This window comes from Zingiber officinale, chromosome 8A, assembly GCF_018446385.1.
Source record: "Zingiber officinale cultivar Zhangliang chromosome 8A, Zo_v1.1, whole genome shotgun sequence".
Classification (NCBI taxonomy): domain Eukaryota; kingdom Viridiplantae; phylum Streptophyta; class Magnoliopsida; order Zingiberales; family Zingiberaceae; genus Zingiber; species Zingiber officinale.
In genome coordinates this window covers 14506111-14528848 of record NC_056000.1, presented here as the reverse complement: position 1 = coordinate 14528848, position 22738 = coordinate 14506111, and the positions used below count along the sequence as shown (strand labels likewise).

General features: G+C 40.5%; 4 protein-coding genes, 1 long non-coding RNA gene and 1 other non-coding gene across 7 annotated transcripts; 1 reads left to right on the top strand and 5 right to left on the bottom strand.

Moving 5' to 3' along the window:
• Positions 1–1455: 1455 nt before the first annotated feature.
• On the bottom strand, positions 1456–2371 carry LOC122010544 (transcription repressor OFP14-like). The gene has a single exon (XM_042567069.1). It carries the CDS (start codon positions 2369–2371, stop codon positions 1625–1627), a length of 747 nt encoding a protein of 248 aa, XP_042423003.1. The 3' UTR covers positions 1456–1624.
• Positions 2372–4307: 1936 nt separating this feature from the next.
• Positions 4308–6541, bottom strand: LOC122011689. Its single transcript, XR_006120009.1, has 2 exons — positions 6285–6541; positions 4308–4522 (listed from the first exon to the last, which is right to left on the bottom strand). It is a non-coding gene; the product is annotated as an uncharacterized LOC122011689 (long non-coding RNA).
• A 1290-nt stretch (positions 6542–7831) lies between these two features.
• On the bottom strand, positions 7832–15970 carry LOC122012642 (FRIGIDA-like protein 4b). Its single transcript, XM_042569246.1, has 3 exons — positions 15056–15970; positions 8652–8827; positions 7832–8515 (listed from the first exon to the last, which is right to left on the bottom strand). The coding sequence occupies exons 1-3, from the start codon at positions 15918–15920 to the stop codon at positions 7997–7999; spliced, it is 1560 nt and encodes a 519-aa protein (XP_042425180.1). The 5' UTR covers positions 15921–15970; the 3' UTR covers positions 7832–7996.
• Positions 15971–16139: 169 nt separating this feature from the next.
• On the bottom strand, positions 16140–16210 carry TRNAG-GCC. Its single transcript has one exon. It is a non-coding gene; the product is annotated as a tRNA-Gly (tRNA).
• Positions 16211–17188: 978 nt separating this feature from the next.
• LOC122010543 (cis-prenyltransferase 4, chloroplastic-like) lies at positions 17189–18809 on the top strand. The gene is made up of 3 exons (XM_042567068.1): positions 17189–17641; positions 17721–17788; positions 18216–18809. The coding sequence occupies exons 1-3, from the start codon at positions 17189–17191 to the stop codon at positions 18661–18663; spliced, it is 969 nt and encodes a 322-aa protein (XP_042423002.1). The 3' UTR covers positions 18664–18809.
• A 24-nt stretch (positions 18810–18833) lies between these two features.
• Positions 18834–22307, bottom strand: LOC122012640 (probable LRR receptor-like serine/threonine-protein kinase At1g14390). Of its 2 annotated transcripts, none has more exons than XM_042569244.1 (7): positions 20881–22307; positions 20655–20788; positions 19965–20208; positions 19673–19884; positions 19536–19588; positions 19306–19426; positions 18834–19226 (listed from the first exon to the last, which is right to left on the bottom strand). In XM_042569244.1, exons 1-7 carry the CDS (start codon positions 22091–22093, stop codon positions 18993–18995), a joined length of 2211 nt encoding a protein of 736 aa, XP_042425178.1. In that variant the 5' UTR covers positions 22094–22307; the 3' UTR covers positions 18834–18992. The 2 variants fall into 2 exon arrangements, with proteins under 2 accessions (XP_042425178.1, XP_042425179.1); XM_042569245.1 differs by having other exon boundaries at positions 19968–20208.
• Positions 22308–22738: the final 431 nt, after the last annotated feature.

Here is a 22738-nt window from a genome sequence, read left to right as displayed (position 1 = left end):
TTAGGACTTTACTGGTCAAGTACTAGTCTTCCTTGACCTATTTGACCTTTCATACATTTGTTAACAACGTATTGTCCAAACATGTTTTCCACAACATATTATTTAAACATCGAAACTCAAGCTCAAACCCACTTAAGCTTAGTCAAACTAATCAACATTGACCCGGGGAATGATTGCATTACCAATCTCTTAACAATCTCCCTATTTTTGATATTTGACAAATATGCTTAAATTAGACTAACTCATATTAGCCGAACTCTAATTTCATCTTATCCTCGAAGCATGAATATGAGTTTCTAATTTAAACCCCACATTTTCTCCCCTTTTAATACACATAAAAAACTCTTCCCCTTAAGAGTCAATTTTGTTAAAAGAAATGTAATGAAAGTCCCATACTTTTCATTGTATCTTATGCTCACCCTTGATCATATATTGCATGCTTAACCTTGATCCTATATTATATGCTTACCCTTGAGCATATATCGTATTCGTATGTTCACCATAGAGTATCTGTCCATCACAATGAAGATTTTTAATCTTTCATTATTTCCAATGCTCATCCTCAAGCACTTATAACAATGAAGGTTCTCAACCTTCTATTGTTTCGTTATCCGAAAAATAAATTTAAATCATGTCTTTAAGAGAGAACTCCCCCTTTCGGCACGGCTACTCTGCTTCGGCTCTGGAAATCTAGCATAACCCTGTGAAATCACACGACCTGGACTTGCTTGTGCTTTAGTGGAGAGACACGACCATGTGTTGCTTGCCCGCGGGTGTAGAGCCATAGCCGCGTGGAAACACATGGCCAGGTTTTGCTCTTCTTCTTTGATCTCTTCGAAGTACATCTTAACACCGTTTTCACTCCAAAAATATATTCTATCAACAAAAAGAGTTGATCTCCAACAAAGAAAATAATTATGCTAAAAATATGATAAAGAGAGATGAAATTACATAGAAATACACAAAGAAAGTAAGTGAATGTGTGTTCAAGTACGCATAAAAGTATATATAATCTACACATATCAGTCAACAAAGCCGAATGAAGAAAAAGAGGAGCGAGATCGCCTGAACCCTTCAGAGTGGAACTGAGCCGGGCATCGGGTTGATGGAGCCTAATGGAGTTGTAGTGGAGCGAGATCGCCTGAACCATTCAAAGTGGAACTTAACTGGGCGTTAGGTCGGCAGTGCCGAATCGAATTAATCGCTCAGTCGGTAAGACCAATTGGAGATTAGTGGAGAGTCATATCATTGGAGCTAAGCGTTTTGGCTTATCGACACCGAGTGATTGAGTGAACACCCTTCCCGTCTCAAACATCTCAACTGAAAACGATATCCATCCGAACTTTGAACGCTATGTTTTTAGGACTAATAACTTTTTGGTACATACTCTCCATATCACAATCAAATCAGATTTTTAAAAAAAAAATACGAAAAAATGATTAATTTTAACGACAAATGTAAAACACGTAATTCATTTAGCAAATAACTTTTTTTTGTTTCAGCTGTCCATTCCTTTTTCAGTTATGGTTATTGTAAACCCACTAAACAAGATAAAAATCTTGTAAAGATAAAATTAGAATCACAACCACACCACTAACGATTCTGTGTGTGTTTCGCTAAAATACTAGAAACCTCTGTTTTCTCGACGTACGGAGGCATTCGGCCTTTTCCGGTGGCCGGAAATCAAATCCGGGCCGGTAGAGCTAGTCGCGCCGCGAATATTGCTCGCACTCAGATCGGTGAACGCCCTGAGTATGTCCCCGTGGACGCTACGGTCGTTGAGCTCCAAGTAGGAAAAGAGCAGCTCCTGCATGAACTCCCAGTCCGGCGTCCCCCGCGGCCCCTGCGCCGCCACCATCTCCTCCATCGACCGCAGGAAGTCCTCGTACGGTTCGTTCGAGAACCTCACCACCGCCTCCCCGCCGCTCTCAGCCGCCGCCTCCGAAAGCCGCGCCTCCTCCACCAGCGAGCTCGCTGCGCCGACCGGCACGAAAAACCGCTCCGACGCCTGCACCGCGCGCGGCGACGGCAGCGTCAGCCGCGGCGACACGTCCGTGGGCCGCGAGATGTAGTAGCTCCAACAGATATCGTCGTCGCTGCCATCGCCGTGGCTTCCTTTTTCTTGATGCTCCTCGCGTTCGCCCTCACCGCGGCCACCGAAAAGAGAGGAGAAGTTCTCGAGGAGGTCACGGTCGACGTGGGAGAACTTTAAGGCGGCAGATGCTCCTCCGTCGACGGCGCCTCGGCGGTCGGCGAAAGAGGAGCCTTCGACGAGCCTGCGGCGCGACGTTAACCAAAGACGGACAGCAGGCTTATTGATGGGCGGCCTGCTTGGCCTTGGGATGCAACTCGTAGGTTTGTTCTTTCCCATTCCTTAAACCGGATTTCTCTCTTCTTTTAGTGGAATTTATAGAGTAGATTTGGTGCAGAGATTGAATGGATCCAGGAGGTCAGGCACTCCCGTGCTGGATTTGTTTGCAGATTCCATGCAGCCTAATCATGGTAAATGATTTGGATCATTGAACGTCGTTAATTTTTAGATTTTCGAAATTTTGGTATTAAGGAAGGAATAATGGCTATTTGAATCAAAATTAGGAATTGGATTTATGAGGAGTTTAATGCCATGAATTATATTTGTCGAGTGGGTAAGTGCAGCCTAAATTTGAGCCCTGGGTGAGATTAAGATTGGGATAACAAATTTAGAATATTAAAATATAATAGTTGGACCTAGAGTTCGTACTTTTCAGGCCGATACAATCAAATACTAACGCATTTAAATAGTATAATATAATATAATGAATTGATTTGCTCATTCAATTAATTAATTACACTTAGACAACGCCGTTTAGTATTCTACATATTTACTATAATTATATTGATCCTGTCAAGGATAGACCATTGATGATATGACACGTAGATTGATTTGGACAACTCCTAAGAAGAGAAGTAAATCGTCAGACGTAGCTACTCGGACACGATCAAACCAGAATGATGATGACGTAAAGCAAAGCAAACAACAACAATGAGAAAAACATGCATAGGTGTATTTGTGTGTATCTGTGCCAACGGAGGATCTTTTTTATAATATTTCTCACAATCTCTGTATTAATGAAACATTATCCTATAATTACTTAATCGGTCTCATTGTTATGCTTATACCGCATTTATCAATCACATCGTCATGTGCGCTATCCTCAAAGTAAACAGAGTTTTGGTGACCTAGCAAGTCAACATTGACTCTTTTAGGATCCGATCGATTGGCAAGGCCAATTGTGAGAGTGGAAACAAAGAACCGAGCAAATAAGGTCAAAGTTAGGAATGAGACCCATGGAGAATTTGTTCAACCGGCAAGAGCGATCGGTAGTGAGAGGGAGTTGAGTCCTAAGTGAGCTTGCCTTGGGCCAAGAGTAAAATATTAGGATATTGAGAAATTATTTGATCGACAAAGCCGATCGAGAAAATGGGAATAGTGCCCCAAGCAAATCCAATCCAAATCAAGAGTAAGGTCCATAGAGAGAGTGCCAAATCGATAAGGTCAATCAGGAAAAGGGGGAGCTGAATCCCAAGCTCGGTCAGCGTGGGGTGTGGACTTCAACGAGAACCTATTCGATAAAGCAAGGCCAATCAGGTGAGAGGGGCATTAGCTCCTTGTGAGTTTGGTCCGTGCCAAGTGGGAGGGGGGCTACTAGGCCAGCTCTTGGTCTTTATGATTTTTCGTGGATTTTAACCACCATTTGTCTAAGCTTATTGGACTCTTTTTTTCCTTCGAGCTGATCCTTTCCCTATTAGTCGTATCATATATTATTTTATTTTTTAAAAAAAAATATATACGTAGAAATACTGAAACAACGTTAAGAATTAGTTTTAAATTTTTGAATCGCCTCACTTACTTAAATCTACTCTGCTTGAGTTTTAGATTTTTTTTTTAATTTTGATAATTCAGATATATATTCCCTTTAACCGAAAGATTCATCCAAATGATTAATATTTTTAGTCCCGCTTTTCATTGACAGTGTACCATATCTGAGGCTTGAAAATTATCTCTTGAAGGATTCATTTCACCAGGAGCCTTGATTGAGTTTTACCCTCTGTTTGGATGCAGGCCCTGGGCGAGACTATTAATGATACCCTAATTTATCCTTCCATCAATCTAAATAATAAAAATTCTCATAATTCTAACATAAAAATAAGAATGAAGCATCAATTCTAAAACTATAGGTATAATTTTTTTTTTCCATTCTTACACTATTAAATTATCCAAGAATAACAATTCTAGTTGTAATCAATTTCATTTAGAATGCAAGAGATACTTATAAAGAGTAATCATTTAAATTTTTAGCAAAATAACACTGATAGTGAAGAAAAATTTAACTCAAAAATACAAAGAGATAAACAAAGTAATGTAACACTCCTGACACTAATATGGGAAATAATAAAAAATTACAGTCTAATCAGCTTACCTCCATAACCCTTATTTTTAACATCAACAAACCTAGAAGAACGAAGAGAACATCATGAAGACCTGTCACAAATATATTCATTTTGAGTTTGAGCAACTTAAACAATTTATTCAACAGAGTAGTTAAGAATTAAAATCTTTTTATAAAAAAATGGTGACATTGCATGTATATTTCATTTGATAAGAAAAATTAAAACTCAGTATAAATAAATTAAATTTTATGTATAGGAATCCTAGCAATAACAAAAATTAAAAACACTGTCAATGTTTAAAATTTTAAATTGACTAAAGACATCATGCGATGAGCAAAAACTTTTTATGAAGAATGACCTACTTGGTTACTCAGTACAAAAAGTAAAATAAATTTTAGTTTATAAAAACTTAAAATGTTAGATGCCTCCTCATTTTTTTAAAAAAAAACCTGTTATTTATTGGAAAAAGAAATACCATATTAGAAGGGGGCAAACCTAACCTTTTTAATATGATTTATTACAAAATCTCACTGATCTTTGATAAGCTCTAAAGAAATGCAAACCAACTCTATAAACTTTACAAATCTAAAATTTAAAGATCCCTTCCTCACCAATATACAAAATTAAAAAATCTGCACATAGGAACCAATAAAAGAGCAACCTTGCAGCACCAACCTCTCCAGCAAACTAAGGCCAATAATTTCTACCTTCAAGAAAGCATATTACTGATGCACATAAGAAACTCCCACTATAGCAAACCATAAAAAATTATAGTGCAGAACCACCATTCACCACCAGCCATTCATTGCACCAAAATTCAGCATCAAACATTTGGCAAATAAAATTCCAAACAAATCTAGACACCACGGAACCTCATGCAAAATTCCTTTAGCAAGGAGCTTCCACAAACCCAACATCCACTTATCAGCAAATGAAACTAGCCACCAATAGTCACAGCAACGAACCCAGAGCATACCATGAGATCATATTTCCATATTCCACAAAACTTGCTTTACCAATCACCAACTGATGACCCTTAGAGCACCATTCTCAAAGCAAAACCAAACCATGCCACTGCCCTCAGCACAGCTCCAAAATTGCATAGAAAAGAAATCCCACTAGCAACCATCATCTTCCATGTTCAAAGAAAAAAATCATTCCACAAATGCTTCACTATATGAATTCCACCCTGCAGAAATAACTTCACACCACCAACAAAGCCAAACGTACCAAAATCGACACCAAAATCTAAGGACACAAAAGATAAACCCCATGAAACCGGAATGAAACTCCACACTTTTGCCTTTTTCAAATTTGTCCGAAAGTTCCAAGTCCACCTTAAAATCCGAGAACAGCCTCTCCAGTATTTAAAATCAGGAATCCTGCTATCAGCATCTCCTACCAACTACTCACTACATAACACCATATTCTGTCGAAATCCCCAACCCAACATATAACTTCATAAACCAGATAACCCAAAGCATAATTAATCCTTCACAACCTTAATTCAAAGATCTCCATAACACATGAAATTCTACAAAACCTTTGAACTCTGCTTTCTCGCAGAAATAACTCCACAATACCATCTCCTCTATTGAACTTATCAACACAATAATCCCAAAGAAAACATGCATAAACACCACACCCTTATCATGGTCGCCGAATTGTCACAACCAATCAAGCTCACAAAGAGTTCTATGTCTCAGCACAATAAGACTCCGATTGTCACAACCAATCAAGCCCTATTTTTATTTAAAGTCGTACGGTTTGATCGAAACAGACGAGATAAAAATAGAAAAGCAAAGATGAAGACCCATTTAGGGTTTACAGAAGTGTGAAGTAACAAGTCACACCTTTGAGAGAGCCAGAGAGGGCCAGTAGTCATCGCAATGAGGAATGAAAGGCATGGCGAGGAGGTCTTCAACGTCTTTGAGAGAGCAGAGATGCGCCCGTAGTCGTCGTACCGAGAGAGCGAAGACCCGACGAGGAGGGCTTCAACAAGGAGAATCGTGAGGACGCTTTGGCGCTATGGCATGGAGAATCGCTGGCGTTCAGCTTTAGTAAGGGATTTGACGAGGGCTTCAGCGAGGGATGAGGGCTTTAACGAGGGATGAAGAACCTTTATAAAAAAAATGTTAACAAATATAAACTTTTATATATATAAATGGGCCCCTGGGTATTTTTGGGCCCTGGGCAGGAGCCCTGGTAGCCCTGGCCCAGGGCCGGCTCTGTTTGGATGGAGTGAGGGAAGGTTTATTAACGGAAGGGAAAGGGAGAGGAAGGAAGGAGAAGTGAGGGGAAGTAAAGTATTTAACTTCTCCTTATTTGGGAGGGATGGAAGGTTCATTAACGTAACATGTGTTACTTTGTTTGAGAGGAAAGAAAGGGGAATGAAGATTAAATAGATAAAGTTATAAAAAAATATCCTTATTTTTTAAATTAGAAAATTTTCATAATATAAATATTTATTTTACAAATATAAATTAGATATTTTTAATAATAAAATTAATTTTTTATATTATCATTTAAATTAGCTATTGTTTAAATAAAAAATTAATTTTTTATACTATTCATAACAAAACAATGAATTACCGATAATCAAGTAATTAAATGAGAAATAATGAAAATAATAATTTTAGAAATCTTAAATAAAAAAATTTAAAAGATAACGCTAATAACGAGAATTTCTATTCTTTAAAAACTTATTAAATTTTGATGGAAAAATTAAAAAATAGTAGATATCCTCTTAAATTTTGAGGACAAAAATAGTTTCTCCCTTCAATTCAGTTAGAAGACGTGTCGGATCTCCTCCTCTAATAATCTAGTAGCAAGCGAGCTGTGAAGAAAACGAAAAAATTGAACTCTGACGACATAGTAAAATTAGAAATTGAAATATTTCTTAAACTATTAAGAACATGATAAAATTGGAATAAAAATATTTTATTTTCCCTTCCCCTTCCTTACACCCCAATTCGAGGTGTAAGAAAATATCTCTTTCCATGGGTAACGAAGGTTAAAGCTTACCCTTCCTTACCTTTCCTTCCCTTTCCTCACTCCTTCCCAAACGAGGTTCAAAGTTTCCCTTCCCTTTATTTTCCCTTCCTTCCCCTTTCCTCTTAGAGGAGACATGCCTAGTGGTAGACCAATTAAACAGTGGATTTCGACAATAAAAATTCAATTAACTAATTCAACAATTGATTGTCCGTTGCACCCAAAACAAATGAATTAACAAACATTTAAAGCGGGTGCAACAAAGTCCTTAAATGCTGTCATAACTGGTACCCATCCATATCATATTTGTCACTTAAGTGAGAATAATTCAACAAAAAAAAATCAATTTCAAACTAATTATACAATAAAAAAATAATTTTATAAAGCCTAGTACTACAATACCAATAAGCTATTTATGAACCTTTGTTTCTCTGTCATTATAAATCATTCACTTCAGCCAGACCTCGTACATTAGAAATACTGCAGCCACGTAACATGTTTGACAAGTACTGTAAGTAAACAGACTCATGTAATTTAGTAACTCGTGAGTCAGCATACACATGACAAGAGAGGATCAGTGTGGATATGATGGCTGGCCAAGCGTCACCGATGGGTAATCATGTCCACCATAACTAATGGCAGATCCGCCATAGGGAACTCGTCCAACAATGTCATCATCCATATAATACCATTGAGCCGCAGTGGGTGGAATCTGGCTGGGACCTGAAGTAGCATAGGATGCAGAAGCACGGCCATCAGATCCACCTTGACCTGGGAAGCCATAAGCATGATGGGCTGGTGGGATATGGGATGCAACAGCCGAGTTCTGACTAAATGAAGCAAAAGGTGCATTTGAAGTTCTCGCTTTTTTAGCAGGAAAAGTTGGAGCGGTTCCTGTTCCACTAATTGGCACAGGTCTCTTGCTCCGAAATTTCTTTGAAACTGCAGGATTCTTCCTATCTGCCTTGGCTTTCTCCAATTTTGCAAGCCTCCTTTTCAACTCACTGGTGCTGAACTTCGCCTCGAGGTTGCAACTCTCCACACACTTGATTATTGATCTGAGGGCAGTCATCTCGAGATTGTTTGACTCTCGCTAGAAAAATATTGAATCACTTTCGTTAGAACATGATACCATTAAATTCTTAATAAAGATGGCTCAATAGACACAAGATTCAACCTTTCTAATACCAATAAATCAATAGTCTCAATAAGGAATTTGGGTGACATACCAAAGCAGCAGGTGAGTTGTTTCCATCCTTTGATATGGAACTGGCTTTTCTCCTAGAGGCTTGGTGGTACTCTTTCAGAAGGGATTCAGGGGGGAAACGATTGCTTAAACCAGAATAATGAACAAAATAAATAGCTTCAATCTCCTTGTTGGTGTTTATCAACTTGTCAATGACAACTGCATTACAGCACTCAAAGGTTCAGACTTCAGTGAACATATCTAAGAGAAAAAAGAAGAATGCTAATAATAATAATCACAACTTTTCATTAATTATGCATCATGAAAGTAAATCAAGTGGCCAGAAACCAATTTTATCTAGCAGGAGCATGCCAACTTAAAAACACTCTTTTGAGTTTCATGACTTCGTCAGAATAGTGCCCCTTCGCTGTTATATTTCAAAAGGAGAAAAAGGAATCCTAATTTAATGAAATATATAAGACATGTTAAATCATTCAATCTTAAGGCGAGGGAAATTTAAAGACCAAATACTTCTAAAGGTGTACTGATATTATCTGGGAATTTTTAAAAAGGTCAAATGCTAGATTATCTATATTTGTGATTTATTAATGGTAGTGATATTATTTGAGATAATTTAATTTAATTTTAAGATAAATGAGTTCAAGGTGCAAATCCAACTTAACCTTAGTGGGTCTAATTGTTGGGTCTTTTATTAGGATTAGTGGGGTTTAAATTGATCTCATATATATATATATATATATATATAGAGAGAGAGAGAGAGAGAGAGAGAGAGAGAGAGAGATTTGTTATGCTGGGCGACGCGCGTGGGTGCCTCCGATCATTGGAGGTGCCTCCGCGCATGAGAAGCGCCCATGCGTGTTGCCCACGTGTGTCGCCCAGCATAACAAACTTATATATATATATAAGCTCCTGGTTGTGCCATATCTATATATATACAACCAGGAGCTTAAAAAAAAAATTTGATCGAGGCGCCTCGGATCAAACCTATTGAGGGGCACCCATGCTAGGCGCCCACGCGAGTGTGCAGGATAAAATTACTATATATATGTTCCACGCCTTATGCTACACGCCCTGTGAACACCATGTGTAAATTTTTTTTCACTTTCTTTAGCCTAAACCCTAAATCCTAAACCCTACCCTAAGTTTAAAAAAAAAAACAAATTACACATGGTGGTTACGAAGTTTGCAGCATAAGATGTGCAACATATCAAAGTCCTCTCTCTCTCTCTCTATATATAATGGGATTAGGCAAAAGAAACAAGCTGATTTCTTTCACCTACTTGACCTGATTATATCATGTTTACTACTAATACATGGGGGAATTGTTTTTGAATTGCTTGAAACATGCCATTTATATTGCTTGCACTTGCTTGTACTTTTGCTTGCACGTGATTATATTGCTTGCTTTTGCTTCATTTATATTGCTTGAAACATGCCATTTATATTGCTTGCACTTGTTTGATACTGTTAGTTGTTTGCCTATTTTCTCTTGCTACAATGGTAATTATTGACAATTAGTTGATTAACATGGGCTAACACAAAAATTTAAAACTAGTGAACATAATCTGTAACTACTAAGAGAACAATCAATATAATACTTATATTGTTGAGCCTCAGCTTTGCTCTCCGAGGGGACCTTGGGTCCATTCACACTTTATGTGAGTTTCAGCCTATTCTTTAATGGATGGATTGTTGGCCATTCATCTTTTTACATGAGATACATTTTTCTTCCTTCTAAATATGATACATCTCTCGCGGAATGGACTGTATCATTTATGCATATAACATGCATTATTTATTGGGAGGATTGCAAGTTATTCACCCTATACATGATGCATCATTTGCTGGGTGAATTGTGGATTGCCCCCCTTTATATGACATAAATATATAGAGAGATTGATTTCCTATAAGAATAGAAAAGAGAAAAAAAAAAATTAGTGAAACTAAGAAAGAGAAATTAAAGAAAAATAATGAGAAATATTAATTGATGTTAAGAGGAGTTGAACTCCATCTTAAATTTTGAATATAATATTTTGTTTACATCAAGTACTTCTTTCTTACACTCATTTTGTAATTTGTAGATGTTGGTGCAGCGGAGACCGGCAAGAGGGGGGTGAATTGCTGAAAAAATAAAATGAAACTACCCTCCTCGGATTTCAACTCAGAAATAAAATCAGCAATAAAACAACAACTAAATTAAGGAGACAGAAAAAGAAACAGACACAGAATTTAACCTGGTTACAACCAAGGAGGTTGTTAATCCAGGGCGATGAAAAGCTCTACTAGCAGAATCTCCTTTACTGTAGGCGGAGAAGCCTTTTTACACTTAGAACGCTCACTTAGTTGCTAGGAATTGCTTACAGATTGATTGCTTGAGTTCTTGTTGAATTCCTAGCTCCAGGGGCCTTTTTATAGCCCTTGGAAAGTCTATCTCGAGGGTCCAAGGCGCCTCCAACAAGGTTTAAGGCGCCTCCAACTCGATCTGCGGATAAAACTTTATCCGCAGCGCAAACGGTCAAACTGGACTGCTCAAGGCGCCTTAAACAATCATTCAAGGCGCCTTCAATGTGTTCAAGGCGCCTTCAATGTGTTTAAGGCGCCTTCAAGGTTACTGCTACAGTAATTTCTGCTACAGTAATTTCAGCCTCTTTTGTCTTCTTTTCTTCTCCTCTTTAACTTCCGAAGCTCCGTTCTTTTGGGTGATTGCGACCAACCGGAATAGGGCTCACCAACCCAATTCCGGCCTTCTCCTCGAGCGACCTTCCTCCCCGGCTTAACGTCCCTCGCCCACGCACGCCTTCACGCTCCACCGATGTACTCTTCCGCAACTCCTCGCCTCTTGGACGCACCGAGCCCGTCGGCTCACTTCCCGTGCCGTCCTTCTCGCTCGCTGCGTCTTCCGCTCGACTTCTTGTTTTCCTAAATCTCTGCACACTCAGACACAGGATATCAAATACACAGGGCTTACCTTAACCTGTTGATCACATCAAAACTAACCTGGGGTCCATACAATCTCCCCTTTTTTTTATGTGCATCAACTCAAGTTAAGGTTAAAATAGACATAAAAAGTAATTTTAAAGAAAAATTACTAAACTAACAAGTTAAGCATAATTTTTGCAATTAGTAAAATTGCAACACTTTTATAATAACGAAATTTCAAAATTTTCTAACTCCCTAAACTTGTATTTTTTTTCTCCCCTTTGATCACAGAAAAAATGGGGTTAAGAAAAATAACCTAAGTTAAGTGAAATGTATAGAATTTAAAAATTCTAATTCAAAAACGAATTTTTCCAAGCAAAAAAAATTCTAAGTCAAATTTTTGAATTTTAAAAAATTCTAAGTCAATATGAATTTTCCAAAAAAATTCTAAGTCAAAAAAAATTCTAAGTCATAAAAAAATTTCTAAGTCAAATTTAATTTTTATTTCTAACGACTTTTAGAATTTTAAAAGATTTAAGAAACTTTTAAAGCATTATTTAATTCTAATTTAATGCTTTTTCAGAAAGTTAATTAAACATTTTCTTTCAATATTTTAGCTTCCAGGTCGTGGCGAGGCACTAGGCCTTCTTGGTTATTGGAGCAACAACCACTTCCTTAGACAAAGCTTCCATAAAGAATTTCAATGTTTAATTTTCTCACTGTAAGCTTTTAATTTTTGAAAAATTAATTAAGCACAAATTTAGGAACCCAATAGAGGTTCCTACCTACAGGGTACATAATTTTTGGGTATCCTTCTGTCGGCCCGATGGTTTCTAATATACCGTTCAATTTTCCATAAACTCTAATTTTGACTTTGGAAATTTCTTTAAGCATGCATCAGATTTCAGTTTTTCAATTTCTAATTTCAAATTTTTATTTTCTGATTTTAGATGATCATACATTTCTAACGGGCATGCTCTTGCTAGGTTCAACTTTAGTTCAGCATTCTCTTTTTCTAATTGATCTAACTCTTTAGAAAGAGACTTGATAAATTTGAAAGATTGAGTTGGGGTTAGATTGTGTACCTTACTTACCTGGTCCGGTGACGCTCCCCCTTTTCTTCTGATGTTCCTCCCCTTCATCGATGCTCATCTCTGAGATGGACGTTTCTTCTTTCCGATGGTTGGCCATTAGTGCTAGTCCCGAGAATTCTTTGACTTCCGATTCAGAGGATGACGAATCTGACCAGGTGGCCTTCAGATTCTTGTGCTTGGAGGGTTCTGGTTTCGTGTATTTTTGCTTTGCCCTTTCGTTCTCCTTTCTCTTTAGCTTTGGGCAGTCATCTTTGATGTGTCCCTCTTCGTTGCAATTGTAGCAGCGAACCGTCCTCTTCTTTCGATGATGCCTCTGCGATTTAAATTTATTAGTACTAAAAAAGTTATTGAAGCGTCTTACCAGTAGTGCCGCTTCGGATTCGTCGACTGAGGCTTCGGAGTCAGAACTGTTTATCTTTGCCTTTAGGGCAATGTTCTGACTTGTCTTCTCTGCTCCGTTGGGTTCTGAAACTCGAGATTCGTGAAGTTCAAAAGTTGAAAATAATTGTTCTAACGTACTTACCTCGAGGTCCTTAGAGATGTAGTACGCATCTACTAAGGAGGCCCACTCTGGAGTTCTCGGGAAGGCATTGAGCGCGTATCGAATGGAGTCCCGGTTGGTTACCTTTTCTCCAAGGTTCGTTAGTTGCGTTATTAGCTCCTTGATTCTCGCTTGGAGTTGCGCTACCTTCTCGCCTTGGTTCATCCGGAGGTTCGTTAACTGGTTCCGGAGGATGTCGCGCTTCGCTAGCTTCGCTTCGGAGGTACCTTCGTGAAGTTCCAGGAATTTTTCCCAGAGATCTTTCGCGGAGTCGTAGCTTCCGATCCGGTTTACCTCCTGCGGCGGCAGAACGCTGAGTAGGTGGAACTCAGCCTTTCCGTTGGCGACGAAATCTGCTTGCTCCTTTTTGCTCCACGTGTTTTCTTCTTTGTCTTTAGGAGCTGCAAAACCATATTTCATAGTAATTAAAATATCAAAGTCTGTTTTAAAAAATACCTTCATTTTGCGCTTCCATGTGGCGAAGTCTCCGTCGAACTTCGGGGGATGGATGTTCGCTCCGGCCATCGTCTTGATCGTAGTGCTTCAGTTGGCGGTTAGTCCTTCTGAGGCGATCAGGCTCTGATACCACTTGTTGGTGCAGCGGAGACCGGCAAGAGGGGGGTGAATTGCTGAAAAAATAAAATGAAACTACCCTCCTCGGATTTCAACTCAGAAATAAAATCAGCAATAAAACAACAACTAAATTAAGGAGACAGAAAAAGAAACAGACACAGAATTTAACCTGGTTACAACCAAGGAGGTTGTTAATCCAGGGCGATGAAAAGCTCTACTAGCAGAATCTCCTTTACTGTAGGCGGAGAAGCCTTTTTACACTTAGAACGCTCACTTAGTTGCTAGGAATTGCTTACAGATTGATTGCTTGAGTTCTTGTTGAATTCCTAGCTCCAGGGGCCTTTTTATAGCCCTTGGAAAGTCTATCTCGAGGGTCCAAGGCGCCTCCAACAAGGTTTAAGGCGCCTCCAACTCGATCTGCGGATAAAACTTTATCCGCAGCGCAAACGGTCAAACTGGACTGCTCAAGGCGCCTTAAACAATCATTCAAGGCGCCTTCAATGTGTTCAAGGCGCCTTCAATGTGTTTAAGGCGCCTTCAAGGTTACTGCTACAGTAATTTCTGCTACAGTAATTTCAGCCTCTTTTGTCTTCTTTTCATTGGAATAGGGCTCACCCGAACCCAATTCCCGGCCTTCTCCTCGAGCAGCCTTCCGTCCCGGCTTAACGTCCCTCGAACGCCGCGCACGCTCTTCACGCCCACCGGAGTACTCTTCCGCAGCTCTCTCGTCCTTCGGACGCACTGAGCCCGTCGGCTCCCTTCCCGTGCCGTCCTTCTCGCTAGCTGCGTCTTCCGCTCGACTTCCTGTGTTCCTAAGCTCCTGTACACTCAGACACAGGGATCAAACACAGCAGGACCTAACCAACTTGGTTGATCACATCAAAACTACCATGGGGTCCAACAGTAGACACATTTTGGATTTTATCAACCACAAGAGTTATCATCAACATTTTCACATAGTACCTGTGGTGTCTCCCTAGAGGATAGTTAGCTTTTATAGCTTTTCTCTTTGACATTATTATTCATCAAGCATGGTGAGTGAAATTTGCCTCTCAGAGGTCTAACTCAGGCCAGGCGTGACGTCTGGTTTTTAAAACTATGGTTCTTTGCTAATATGATGCTGCTGGGAGCTTGTAGTCTGAGAGTTACCAAGCTGGTTTTGGTCACCTTCAATTGTTTGTTTTTTTGTTTCTGTAACTATGTTTGGAATGAGAATACTACAGGCATATGAGGGAGGATATACTCGAATCAAGAATATATTCGCTTGCATTTGTGCAAATAAATAAATAACCAGCGTACCTGCCAATTGTTCTCTAAATCCTATTGCAGAAGCAAGTTTCGCCATTTCTTTTCTGGAAGCATGTTCCATGAGCAGCATCATTAAGAATTCCTCCTCAAAACGTGGCCTAAGATCAAATGCTGCCACTATCTGAAGAAATGTTTGTGCCTCCGAACCACCCATCGTTTCTCCCCCTTCTCCTCCCTCACTCTTCCGGCCAAACTTTTTCTTCCACAACTCCGCCACGACCACTGCCCTCTCCCTGATACTTTCGGCTACATTTGGAGCCTTCGTCCCCTCGGAACCAAGCAGCGAACGGAGCAGCATCCCAAGAACCCAGTTCCGATCTGTACCATCCTCGATAGGGTGGACCAGGAAGTCCTCAACTGCGTCAATCACAAGCCGTGGGGGATCGATCGAATCATCCACGGCGTCGGCTACCCCTTTCCGGAGCATGCCGAGGGTCCTGCGCCGCGACGCGACAAAGCGCCACAACCCAGCCGAGTCCATGCGTCGCGCGTACCAACGGAGGAGACCGCGGAGGTCGGTTTCCCCGTCGGGAGGGCGGCGGGCGGCGGGATGCTCGATCTCAGCAAGGATGGCATCACGGAGCTCCCGGATGGCGGCGGAGGCGGCGGACTCGCGGTCGCAGAGAGAAAAATCGCGTTGGGAGATGGAATCTACGGCCTGTTGGGTGCTCGGGTCGAGAGACTGAAGGTCGGCGTCGAGGGCTTCTGAACGGCCGGTGATGGTTTGGTGGAGAGCGTCCAAGCGGTTCGAGAGGGACTTCCAGAGAAGGATGCAGCTGGCGAGGAGCGAATGCTGCGTTTCCAGGTCGTCGATGTGCCTCTTGATTCGATCGCTCGCGAGGGCTTCAGCCGCCATGGCGTTGGGAGAGATGGATTCAATAGCGAGGAAGCGAGAGCTAAAATGATAAAAAAATATATATTGGAATTTACGAAAACTAATACGGTTTGTGGGCCTAAATATTAGCGGGCCGAACAGCGTTCTTCGCATAAAGGGAAACAAAAAAAACTAAGTTACAAATTATTTTTCCAAGCCGCGTTGAGGAATTATAAAAAAAAAAAAGTTAAAAATGCAAATTGCACCAGCCGGGAATCGAACCCGGGTCTGTACCGTGGCAGGGTACTATTCTACCACTAGACCACTGGTGCTTCTTATCATGCTGTTCTAACAAATTAATTAAATTGTGAGCTTTCAGGAAGGGTCCAAGTTTAACGACCATGACGCAAGGAAAAACAGAACTAACGTGAGATAGCCACTAGCAACGTGCAATCGAAATAGATCAGACTTGAAAATATTAAATAAAAAAATAATATCCAGGCAGCTCTTTAAATTATCTCATATTAATTGTATAATTTATTTATCATATACATAAATCTAAAATTATGCAAATTAATATAACTTAATTATATGTATTTAAAATAATCTAACATATTATTATACATAAGATTTCTAACATTAAAATTATTAACTCAACGAACTAATAAATTTATCATCTATCTCTCTATTAAATTACTCAAGTTAACCTGCTATATTATCGAATCATTTCAGATATTGCCAGTCCATCAATTCGTCTATTTAATCGTGTTTTCCAGATCAAAATTCATGGATCATGGAGGATACAGGCAATTGAACTCCAGGCTCACAAGCTACAATGACAGTCGATAGAAATTGAAGACCGCGACAAAACAGTCATGAAAAATGACTTGGAGTACCTGCTTTGTATGTCTTCGATTGCGATTTATTTTCACTCTTATGCATCTCTCAGAATTTGCAAGTTGTAACCACAATATATAGCATTAAATCGAGATTAAAGAAAAGTAGACGAATTTAAACTTTGCACTCAAAACTATTTTTAACCACAATAATTCGAATTTTTTTTTCCTCTTCTTTGAATTTAGGAAGCATACAAAACAATAACAAGAAATTTCTAAAGGCGTCTGAAATTAAACTACCTATACACTATACAAGGAAAATGAAATAAAATATATATATATATATATATATATATATATATATATATATATATATATATATATATATATATATATATATACATATTTAAAAGATTGTGGAGCAATTGCATAACATTTGAAACGTCCAGGAGAGACGAAGCGAGCGAGGTTAGAATGCTCTCTTACTCTTCTCTTCAGCTCACTTCCCCTTTCAACCACCGCCAAACACTCCTCTCCAGTGCTCCTCGTAGAGGAATTACATCGAACGACTCATACGCTTCTGTTCTTCCCTGCCGCCCTCGCGCCTCTCCTTCACTGATCTCCTCTCTTCCCCCCGTCGCTCGGTCGCTCCCGGAAAACTCACCTGCGGCGACGCTTGTGGATGAGGCGGAGCAAGGAGCAGCTTTGTCGCTTCCGTCGCCCCTGCGGCGGGAGTTGCTTCCTAGCCACGTGGCTATCATAATGGACGGGAACTCGAGGTGGGCGAGGGCGAGGGGGTTGCCGTCGTCGCTGGGGCACGAGGCCGGCTACCGCGCCCTGAAGAAGGTCGTCGAGCACTCCCACAAGTGGGGGATTCGGGGGCTCACCGTATTCGCCTTCTCCACCGAGAACTGGCGTCGCCCCAAGGTCCGTCCTTTCCTGCTTTGGCTATCTAATCTCCTGATGGTTCTTGGCTAAAATCTCGTTCTGGCATTTCGTACAACAGGTGGAGGTTGATTTCCTGATGATGCTGTTCGAGAGAGTGCTGAAGGAGGACATTCTTGAACTCACGAAGTGAGCATTTTAATGCTCTTTTAGCGTCATGCATGAAAGTTTCATGTCAACAGTGGCATATTCCTTCTGCTCAACATTTATGGCATCTAAAACAAACGAGTGACACATGCTGAAACTTGAATTTCCTGTTTCTTGGTAACTGATCAAAAAAATTACTGCCCGTTTCGTATAATGAGAGGACTATCTTTCTTGCTCATGTTTCAATTGAGAGAATCTTCTTTACCATGCTCAAGTTCTTCAAATTACCTTCTTACATATGTGTCTTTTTTCTGTAAACTTAGATTTCTGCCACTGTGATCCTTGTATAGATCTTTCCTACAGAAACTTCTTATCCGATCCATAAGAGTTTTGCACCGGAAATTTTTGACAACTAATTTGTAGAAATAGCAAGTAAAGAATAATCTATTTTGTGTTTGGTTATCGACAGGGACGGAGTTCGGATATGCTTAATTGGCGACTCCACAGAACTCCCAAAATCTCTACAGAATCTAAGCAAAGAAATAATAGAGGCGACTAAGAACAACACAAAGCTTGATTTAAGTGTGGCAATCAGTTACAGTGGGCGAAGGGACATAACACAAGCCTGCAAAAGCATTGCAGAGAAGGTAAAACATGGTTTGGTTGAGCCTGAAGACATCACAGAGTCACTTGTCGCACAAGAGCTTGAGACAAACCGCATTCTTGAGTTTCCGTACCCTGACCTACTCATCCGAACAAGTGGCGAGCTCCGGCTGAGCAACTTCTTGTTGTGGCAATCTGCATACAGTGAGCTATTCTTCACGGATACATATTGGCCAGACTTTAAGGAGGCGAACTATGTTGAAGCCTTAGCCTCTTACCAAACTAGGCAGAGGCGATTTGGCCAACGAATATAGGGAAGAATACTGAATGATGGTGGTGACTACAAGGAGTTGTATCAATCTTTGTAAAACTTGCTGATCAGATTGAACAGCTGTAATACAAATAGATCAGCAGTAGAGTTATACATGTATTTAAATAATTAGTAGTAAACTTCTACTAAGAATTTTGTTATGGGCCACGCTACTGGATGCTATATAACAAACAAGAAATTAACCTTATTGTATTGTCTTACACAAGAATGGCTACATTAATATACAGAAATATCGTAGCACTGTGACTTTTTGAATAGCACATGTTTACATGATTTATTACCATCATAGGAAATGGGAAAGAAACTCAAGAACTAGATCTGGACGTTAAAGCTTTCATTACTTGCCCAATCATCCTGAACTTGCACAGAGTATTGCAGATTCCAGATAACATCGTCAATGCAAGGGCGCTGCTTGGGATCTTTTGATAGACAGTTGAGAGATACTTCAACTACTCTGCTCAAGGAGTCGACCGAAGAACTTCCACGAATCTCCATGTCAGTGAATCCCTTCAAGCTTGCTGGCTTATCGACCAAACTCTTCTCTAGCTGCAAAAGCAGTAATATTTTTCACTTGTAGATCAAAATCTCCATGCCAATTTAGCTCATAGAGGAGAATTTTATGTACCTTAGCCCTGAGAGAATCAAGCTGAGCATTGGACCCTGGAGGTCTCCCTGTGACAATCTCTAGAAGAATGAGACCGAATTGATAAATATCTTCTTTTTCACCGTTCACAACACTGTCAATGCTGAAAGACAAACAAGACACAAAATTTAATAGAAAATGATCGCATCTAAAAAATGGGCTTATTTTTGCTTAAACATTCCTGGGATCACTGATAGGATATAATATATTACCTTCCTAGATCTTCCTTGTGTGCAAAAATAGTCAAAGGGCTTCGAGAACCTAACTGATAGATCCAAGATAACAACCAAACGCAATCAAAACAAGGAACATATTCACTTATTTTTCATTAAATGAGGCAGCACGTTACCTTGTTGCTTCTGAAATTGGCAAGTGTTGGAAGGTTGTAATTGCTTATCTTCGCAGTGAAAGTTTGATCCAACAATATATTCTCTATGTTAAGATCATTTCCAACTATACCAGGAACCGTGACCGTATGTAAGAATTGGATTCCCCTTGCAACTCCAATAGTCGCCGACACCCTTTGTGTCAATGTCATCGTAATCTCTGTCTTTCTCGATTCTGCAGGAAGAAGAGGTGTTACAATCCAATACTTCGTTACATACGTACTTTAAAAAAAAAAAGTTCATCTTCACAATTACCACCAAGATAAAACCGCAGACTTCCATTAGAAACGTGCTCAAAAACAAGAAAAATAGCATCAATGGTGTTGGTGTTCTCGCTGTCATTTGCAACGCAGTATCCGATAATGCTGACCAAATGGCGATGCCTGAGCTTTGAAACGATATCCATGTACTGAAGAAGGCTTTGACGTGACAATTTGTGGTTCAATCTCAAACATCTGATGATCACTGATGAACCGTCGCGAATCCATCCTTTATAAGCCTTAGAATACAGGCAAACAAAAGTTAGCTAGATAGCTCGCCCCAATAGGCAATAGCAATTTAAAGTGATAATAAGTATCCTGCCATCATTAACAACGTTACTGATTTTTAGTGTTGTATAGTAGGGAACGTTAACGATGGTACTGTGCATGGACTTGTAAGGTTCGTGTTTCTTATGAAATTTTCATATAGCCAAAATATTGAAACTGTCCTAATTACTTGAGAATGAAAATCACAGAAAACGTTACTTGACGCATAAATATTGCAAGGTAGATGGAAATTTTGTCTATAGAAGATTACTAGTGTTCAGCCCTTTCTATGCTTATGTTGATAATTACTTGTTTCATTCATTTTAAATAAAATAATAATAATAATGAAGTTACAAAAAAAGAAGAATAGAAAAACCAGCACAAGAAACAAATTTGGTCACCTAAAATGTCAGAATACCTGCCCTAGAGCACCATCTTCAATCAAGTTTGATGGATCGAAACTATTGGTTGCTTCTTCAAGATCCTCAATACTGAAAATCTGATACGGTTCCAGGCCAAGAGTCCCTATCATCACCGTCGGAGACATATGTCCTGCAGATGATCAAAAACAAAATCACCAATTTCTCGATAGGACTAAATATAGTACTATATTTTCAAGAAGAAGCCATGTCTATCTTTCTCACTTGCATCAGGAGGGCTTCTTGGAGCCACATGAACAAAAGATTTCCCCACATTGGTTTTCTCGAAGATGTTGCGAGTGTCTTCTTCATCCTTTGCACTTCTCATCTTCCTAAAGATCAAGAAACCTAGCAGTCCAACAAGCACAGCACCACAAATGGCTCCCCCAACAATTCCAAATATGAGTCCAAGATTGCTCTTTGATCCGCTGATCTTGTTTGCTGAAGGCAAGACCGCGGCCAGCGCACCTTGATTACAGTAAGTATTTGGATGTTGGAAACCCAAATCCACCGCACTCAAGCAGTTCCCTGAGCTCAGCACTACCCGGTTCGAGGAATTAGATTGGATGCACGAAGGCAGGCGCCCGACGATGAGATTGTTGGAGATGTCGACGTAGGAAAGGTCAATACTGCATGAAGAGTTCGCCGGCACTTCGCCAGTGAGTCGGTTCTCCGACAGGTCGAGGTACTGCATTGATGGAAGTAAGAACAGGAATGCTGGAACCAACCCATGGAGCTCGTTGAAAGACAAATCCAGCCTCCGGAGCTGGTCGAAGGAAGCGAGGTTGGCTGGGATTTTGTCAGCAAAGGAGTTGTTTCTGAGGGACAGAGTGACGAGACTACTGCTGAGAGAGGGAAATTTTTGCCCTAGGTTATTCCCCGACAAGTCTAATTCGAGGATCGCCGACAGAGGACGGAGGTCAGGAACCGTCCCGTTGAACAAATTCCAGCTCAAAATCAGATTTTGGAGGGTGAAAACCCTGGAGAGCTCCGGCGGGATCGCTCCCGAGAAGTAATTGGAGCTCAAGTTGAGGACTTGGAGCGAGGCGAGGCGATCCACCTTGGCGGGGAGGGGCCCGTAGAGGCCGAGGGAGACGAGGGAGAGGTAAGTAAGGTCGGGGAGCCGGGAGAGAGTTGTGAAGAGCGAGTCGGAGGAGAAGGCTGGCGAGATTGGACCGGAGGCGCCGCCGACGACGGAGAGCCCGGTGACGCGGCCGGCGTCGCAGGAGACAGAGAGGGAAGGAGTGGGAAGGATGTAGCAGAAGGCAGTGGAGTTAGACCATCCGGCAAGAACCGGAGGGTACTCGAGTAGGCGTGGGAGGCGGAGCAGGGTCTTGGATTGGGAGCGGGAGAGCGGCTGCGCCGACGAGCGGAGGGAGAGAAGGAAGAAGAACAGAGCGGCGACGGCGAAGGGAACGACAGTACTTAAAAATCCCATCTTTAAGAAATCTTCCGCTTGTTCTGCAACTCCCTTGCTTTAGCTAATTCTTTTGGAACACTGGAACATGGAAGAAGGAAGAAGGAAGAAGGAAGAAGGAGAGCAGGCGCTTGCATGCAAGGTGGTGTTATAACGGAAGGTGAGACGACTGCGCGTGGAGAAGGAGAGGAGGTGGCGATTGGCGAAGTGCGGACGGTGTTCATTTATGATTTTGTAATCTAGAACTATTTTAATTTGCTTAGCGAAATTATCCGGGCGTATTTAAAATTGAATTGTTAGAAGAGTAAAGAGGAGAAAGTAACCGACAGTTGATATGAAATTTAATGTCCGGCGACTTCAAACACTGCATGAATCTAATGTCTTGAGGTTGACGATGCGTCATGTGGTTAAAAAGTTCGGCATGACTCGGTGACATCGGCCGACTCCAAGCCATTGAATTCTTACTAAGAAAGTGAAGAGGAGATGTTTGGCTTGTCGATCCGGTCAAAGTCGCATGGAGACGTGGATTTTGCCTAACTTTGTGGAGTGGAGATAGACCGAATGAGATGGAGCCAAAATCTCGTGCCAAACTATTGTGGCTTTGGTTATATATACCATAAAATTCAAATTTTCGAGAACGGGACGGTCCATCGCTCCTAACCGGAA